General features: G+C 48.9%; 1 protein-coding gene across 1 annotated transcript in view; it reads left to right on the plus strand.

The window, feature by feature from the left end:
• Positions 1 to 6,326, plus strand: part of RNF43 (ring finger protein 43) — a 92,142-nt gene extending 85,816 nt beyond the window's left edge. The window contains exon 9 of the mRNA XM_019506747.1: positions 4,441 to 6,326. Within this exon, the coding sequence (XP_019362292.1) occupies positions 4,441 to 4,484 (44 nt within the window). The 3' untranslated portion in view covers positions 4,485 to 6,326. The remainder of the gene's footprint in view (positions 1 to 4,440) is intronic.
• Positions 6,327 to 6,781: the final 455 nt, after the last annotated feature.

Raw genomic sequence — 6,781 nt, forward strand, 5'->3', positions numbered from 1 at the left:
CTTTGTGGGCAAGCGCTGCCACTGCAGAGCCATGCCCTTCACCCCTGGATCCTAGAGGTAAGCAGGGCTTGGGGGCCGAAGGAGCAGGGGGTGCTGCTGGCCCCAGGTGGCACATCGCAGCTGGGAGCAGAGCCAGGGGGTGAGGGCAGGGGTGCCACTCTGCAAGGGGCTTTGCAGGCAAGTGATATGGGGGGCAGTGTGGTGCTGCCCGTGATGTGCAGGCCACATTCTGCCCAGCTGGCTGCCCAGGGCAGGGAGAGGGAGGCTGGCATGCAGCCAGAGCACAGCTCTGTGACCAATGCTGCAGCCACAGCGAGGGATGGACAAGCGAGGGTGGGCTGGGGCTTGCACACAGCGGCCACTGCCACTTACTCGGAGGGCCGTGATGGCAGTGATGGCTGCTGCCTCCAAAACCTCCCACTGCCACTGCAGAGCTGTACCTGGAGCTGTGTGACTGGCAGCAGCGGCATGGCGAGGGGTGGTGGTGGCCAGGCAGCATGCAGCCATTCCCAGCCTCACCACTGCGCTGCTGCCACTGGCTACACAGCTCCAAGCATGGCTCCACGGCAGCAGCAGGAGGTTGTGGAGGCAGTGGCCATCACCCCTGCTATGGAAGCCGCTGCCACTTGCCTGTGGGGCTGCCAGTGCCAGTGGTGATAGCCACCACGTACAAAACCTCCTGCTGCTGCTGCTGCTACGGAGCTGTACAGCCAGCCACCAGGCAGCAGCAGCAGCATGCTGGTGGCCGGGCAGCACGCAACCATTCCCAGCCCCACCGCCATGCTGCACTACTGCCGCTGGCCACAGCTCCAAGCATGGCTCTGCGGCAGCAGTGAGAGTTTTTGGAAGCAGCGGCTGTCACCGCCATCACGGCCCTCCAAGTGGCAGCAGCCACTGCATGCAAGCCCCAGCCCCCACCCCTTGCCATGGCTGCAGCAGCCACAGAGCTGTGCTCTGGCCACATGCCAGCCACCCTCTCCCCCGGGCAGATGGCCAGGCGATGTGTGTAGCCCGCACATGGTGGGCACTGCCACACTGCAGCCCACATCGCTTTCCCACAAAGCCCCTTGCAGAGGGGCACCCCTGCCCTCACCCCTGGCCCTGCTCACAGCTGCAATGTGCCACCTGGGGCCAGCAGCACCCCCTGCTCCCTCAGCCCCCAACCATCTTCTCCAGCCCTGCCCCACAGCCCCACTTACCTCCATGCTCCAGGGGTGAAGGGCGAGCCTGAGTCTGGCCTTGGCTGCCTCAGAGGCTCAGGCTCTGCCCTCCCCCACTCCAGGCAGGGCTTGGGGTTTCCTGCCCTTTTTCCAATTGGCTCTTGTAGGTTGGAGTTGTGCCAGCCTGCAAGAGCTCTTTGCAGAAGCGGAGAATCTGCAGATTTCTCTGCTAAAAAGAGAAATCTGCATTTTCTCCAATAAAAACAAGGAATCTGGTTTTATCTGTTTTTCCATGGGAAATGGAAAACTCAGATCCCTGCTAATGAGGCCTCCACCTCCCCTTATAGCAGGGGCAGGCAGTTATTTTGGGCAGAGGGCCGCTTAATGAGTTTTGGCAAGCCATCGAGGGCTGCATGACAGGCAGCCCAGGGCAGATAAATATTAATTTTTTTAGGGGCCCTGCAGGCCAGATAGAATGGTCTGGTGGGCCGCATCCGGCTCCAGGGCTGCATTTTGCCCACTCCTGCCTTATAGCCTCGTCCCTCACCAGTGCAAATGACAACATAAACATAAGCCCCTGGGCTATAACGTAACAATAATGATGGAGAGCACACTCTGCCCCTTTAGGAAGGCAAACTTCTCCCCTACTGTTGTGTGCCCGCTAGCCCTGGGTACCTTATTTGCTCCTGGAGCCCCATTAGTCTTGCAGGCAGCAGATCAGGCAACCAAACATCACTGGGTGGCTCTTCTATACAGGCACACCTTCTCCTAGCAGCTGCCAGAGAACTAACTCCTGCTAGCCCAGCCCTGGGGCTTATATGTGCCTAGGGCCCTGCCTCCTTCCGGTCAGCTGACTGTGTGCAGGTGCCAGCTAATTCCCTCATTAGCCTGCTGCCTGGGCAACCTGCAGCTGTGGAGCTCTGCCTAGCTTGCAGGGCTCTCTGGCTAGGCTGCTTCGGCCCTTAAAGGAGCAGACATGCCTTAGTGCCCTGTGACACCTGCAACTCCATCACCTGCTTACAGTGCCCCTTTGCTGTCTACATTGGACAGACCAGCTGATCCCTGCTTTACAGAATGAACAAACATTGCTCTGATATCAGCTGCATGTCCTTTTGCAGAATCTGATGAAGTAAGCTTTGACTCATGGAAGTTTGTGCTATATATCTGTATCTACTCTGGTTAGTTTATAAAGTGCAAACCTACCTTGCCTTCTACTTGACTTTAGATTAGCACAGCTAACTATCTCTCTCTGCCCATAGATAAGGGGAATGCAGCAGATCTAATCTATATAGAGTTAAACTATGCATTTGATGCTGTCCCCCATAGAACATTATTAGCTAAACTAAAGAAGATGGGGATTGATACTATAATCATAAAGGGGACGAAGGGTTTGCAAAAAGAGAAACCCTTTTAGTAATTTATCATAGTGGTGCCAAACCTTTTTGCCCAGTGGGCTGGATGGACGATGCTCAGGCTCTCTGTGGGCTGGATATGGCTGATGGTCCCAATCCAGCACAGGGTGGCCGTGGCAGGGCTCCATCTAGTGGCATGGAGGTGGACAGGGGGCATCTCATCTCCAACCTGGCCTTGTAGGGAGGGGGGCAGGAAGAGGGAGGGAGCATGGCCCAGCCCCATGGGGGAAAGGCACATAGCCCAGCCCTATCCTGGCCCCATGTGGGGAGGGAGGTGCGGGGAGCATGACCTGGTCCCAACATGCTGCAGGGGCTTTGGGGTTTAGGAATTGAAATAGCTTTGACTTTGGTACCAGATTAAAAAGCTGTATCTGCATGCAAGAAGCAGTTTGTAGTGCACATGTGTTTTTGTCCCACAAAACCCAGGGAGAGTGACATGTATTCTAGTGTGCCATCTACTGGCACCTTTTGAGTTAACCATTTCCCTGTACACATAGAGCACTCCTATAACACTGCTTAAGCTAAACTTCCCAAAGTCTTAGCTGCTTTTCCTTAACTAGATTTTATTTGGTTACTTTCTGCCCAAATCTAATTTGTCTGGGTTCTGTTGTTAAGCATAAGTGCATTATTTGTAACTAGGGTAGATTTGCTGTGACCAGCTTACAAGTTTCTTTATTCATTCTCCACAAAGAATCAGACAGAGAGCTGTTTCGTTCTGATCTCAAGGATCCGGAGAGAAAGGCAGGTGTCATGGGCACTTGGGCATTTGCTTGTGGTGGGCTCATGTAGCCAGTGTATGAGCACCTGGTGGGGTTGAGAGTCTCCAGCAACAAAGGAGAATCATGCACATCTGACTGAGGTGCCAGACACCCCAAAGGACTAGTGAATGTCTGAAGCAGTAGCCACAGGGTGTGTCTACACGAGATGCTAACTGCACGGTAGCCTAATAACACTGTACAGTAGCGTGCTGGGCAAAAACCGTGCTAGGCTACTGCACAGTTAACGTCAGAGAAAACCTGTGTGTTGGCGCTACTGTGCATTGATCTAATACTTGGTTATCCAAGTACTAAACTTAATGCACAGTAACTACAGCACATTAATGAACATGTAGATACACCCACAGTGAATAGTCTCTTTGGAGCCCATAGGCTGGAACGTGCCCATGTAAATCCCTTAGTGCCTGTGGACAGTTCACTGAGGAATAGGATCTTGTCAATGGGTTGGGTTTTGGGCCCTGTTTTTGAGGAACATAGAGCTGCAGTTACTCCCAAACTCTACTTCTGAGCATGATTTGCCACCTCAGGCAACCTCCCATTTAGGTTGTCCCCAATAAGTTCTTCACATGCGCACACACCCATAACACACCCACACACACAAACCTTGTGGACTCTTGATTTACAATGGAGCTGATTCTGCTGTTTAGCCCAGCACATGGAAAGTATTGCCAGAAGCATTATGTGACTACAAATTATTGTTATTTTCAATCACTAGTAATCAAAAAGGGCTGTACATATTTTTCTTTCAAGTTAGAAAAAAAGACCTGCAGCCTATTGGTATTGCTGTGAAGCCAGGAAGGCATCACACCCACAGTCCATGATTTTAGAAAGGTTTGAGTGAAAACAGGTGCTTAGAACAGCAATTTGGTTTCCACCTTAACTCTAGCTTTGACTATTCATTAACTCAGAAGGTTAAACAGACTGTGAATATGGGGTCAGGAAGGGTTCCCTTAGGATATGTTGGCAGAACCTTGTGACTTTCACTGTATTATTTGTTGTTCCCTGTTTTGTGGCAGAATCAAGGTGCCAGGGGAATTGGGACCCTAGTGGGTTAGGATTATTACCACTTACACTTTATTTTTTTGACTGCAGGATCTGAAGAGGGGATCCAAGACATGTATGAACATTCAGTTTAATAACAGATGAACTCACTTGCCTACTACAGAGAGCCAGAGAAGACAAAGACATGCAGAACAGCAACAAGAAGTGGAATCCTTCAAGATCAGTGGCACACTGTCTGTTTCTCTAAGCAGGGAGCATCATTACTAGTCCCACCCTGCTTGCCCCACATTGATAAGCAAACTATGCTTATAATTTACATGGTACCTGGTCTTGGCCTCTGCCCTACACAATGCCACATTTTGTGGTCACAAAAACACCAGTCAATATTTCCATGTCCCCTTCTTCTTCCTAGCTAACACACACTCATTCAAAAGCATGCTCTGTGCATGGACTTAGATGCGTAGAGCCATGTCTGGTGTGCATGAGCTGGAAAGTATTCCAGGTGGTGTAAGCAGGAAGTGTTGCATGGCCACACCTCTGGAGGGCTTAGAAGTTTGGCTAAATGTTTGGAAAACAGACAAACATGCAAGACCAAAGGCTGCAGAAATAATATGTAGCCAGGTAGCTCCTGTCTTCTGCATTTCCTCATTTAGGTCAGTCACACCAGCCTATTTCATTTAACTCCTTACACTCTTATTTCCCAAACATAAGCACAAACATAATTCTGTTCCATTTCTACACTACAGGAGCTCTCTGAGGTCCTTACCTTGCTTCAGGTCCAGTAGAAATTAAGGATCCTTTCCACTTAGCAACTCACTGCCCTTTAGCTAGAGTCATCAGGTGACCTCCTATGCTTTGCCTGCACTAGGATCCTAATGAAGGAAGAGTGAGAAGGATCTGGAGGATTTGGGCAGCATTTTCACAAGTTGAAGAGCTAATCCTTTCACTGCTTCTCAGAATCTATCTTCTCACCTGGGAATATGAACACAAATTCCTCATCCCTCCCACCTATTGCAAAAGTAAATGTTAAAGGGTAGCACTGTGACCATACCTGCCTAAATCAGGCATAATGCAGGTGTCAAAGCTAAGAAGCACCTGTCTTGAGAGTTGCAGGAAAATCCATGAGGTGGCATGGCTCCTTCTCCCATTCTTCAGTATGGTAATCATCATCACCAAATGCCACAGTAAGAAGTACTTGGACATTTCCTGTGAAGCCTCTGCAGCAGTAAATGCCAGGCAGAGGCCCACTTGCTAATACTGTTGTAGTTTTGCAGGTTTTGAAAAGTAGCCAGCTCATGCCCTTTTCCAGCCTATTTATAATGAAGACAGGAGGTCTGAGAAGTTTTGTTTAATTCCTGTTTGTATTTTATTTTGGAGACAGCAGGAGTTTTTATTCCCCCAGTTTAATAATACAAGGACATTCCATGAACTATAAAGGTGAGAAATTTAAAACTGATCAAACAAAATAGTTTTTCATAAAACACGGGATTAGCAGGAGAACTCCTTGCCACAGAGTCATTCAGGCCAAGAGATTAGCCAGATTCAAAGAGGGGTTGGACAGGTATGTGGCAAACAGGAATATCCAGAGTTTACAGAGTTAATGCTCATGAGCTTTAGGAAAAGATGGTATATCTCCTGCCATGGGTCTAAAGCCAATTTCCACCTGTTAAAAATCAGGATGGGAGTCAGTGGGCAGAGGGAGCATGGGGAGGCATTACCCTGTCTACTACTGTAGGGTTTTTAGTACCTTGCTGTGAAGTATCTGGTGTTCGTCACTGTCCAACACAGGACACGGGACTGTATGAGCTTTGGATCTAATCCAGTCTTCCCTGAACCCATTCCTGGTTTTGATATAACATTTTTGCAGGGAAGGATGGGTATTCTCTGCACAATTTACTGTGAACTCTTAACACTTTAGTCTTTAAGAAAGGCTTCTTTTCCCCCAGGTGTCAGTCACTGAAATCAAGCAGCTGGTACTAAAACAAACAAATAATATTGGTTAAAGCAAAACAAAGAAAGCAAAACAATTGTTTTTATTCTCTTGGCTTGTGTGACATTGTCACTCACTTATTGCACAGCTAGCCAGAGTCTTCCAGTCTGGAGAGGATCTGGATTTCTCAGGTCAAAGACGAGCAGGATTGCATTTTTTAGCCTCTCTCTCTTTTATAAATAACTAGGCAAAAGGAACAAGCCCATTTCCCCTTGTTTACAGACTCTTCTTTTCCTTCCCAAATCCAACTGGTGCACACCACTTTCTTTGTTGTAAACCCTAAAACCAATGTTCTCAATGAATTCAAATCAGCTTTTGAGTACAACTCCCTCCACTGCATTAACTGTCTAACACTTCAAACCTCAGTATTTTAAATGTGTCTTTTAATAAACTGGGTCTTGGCCATGGCCAAAGAGGTAAGAAAATATTATATACAAAGCA

The sequence above is a fragment of the Gavialis gangeticus genome, unplaced genomic scaffold, assembly GCF_001723915.1.
Source record: "Gavialis gangeticus isolate Ggan-Ray unplaced genomic scaffold, GavGan_comp1, whole genome shotgun sequence".
In the NCBI taxonomy this organism is placed as follows: Eukaryota; Metazoa; Chordata; order Crocodylia; family Gavialidae; genus Gavialis; species Gavialis gangeticus.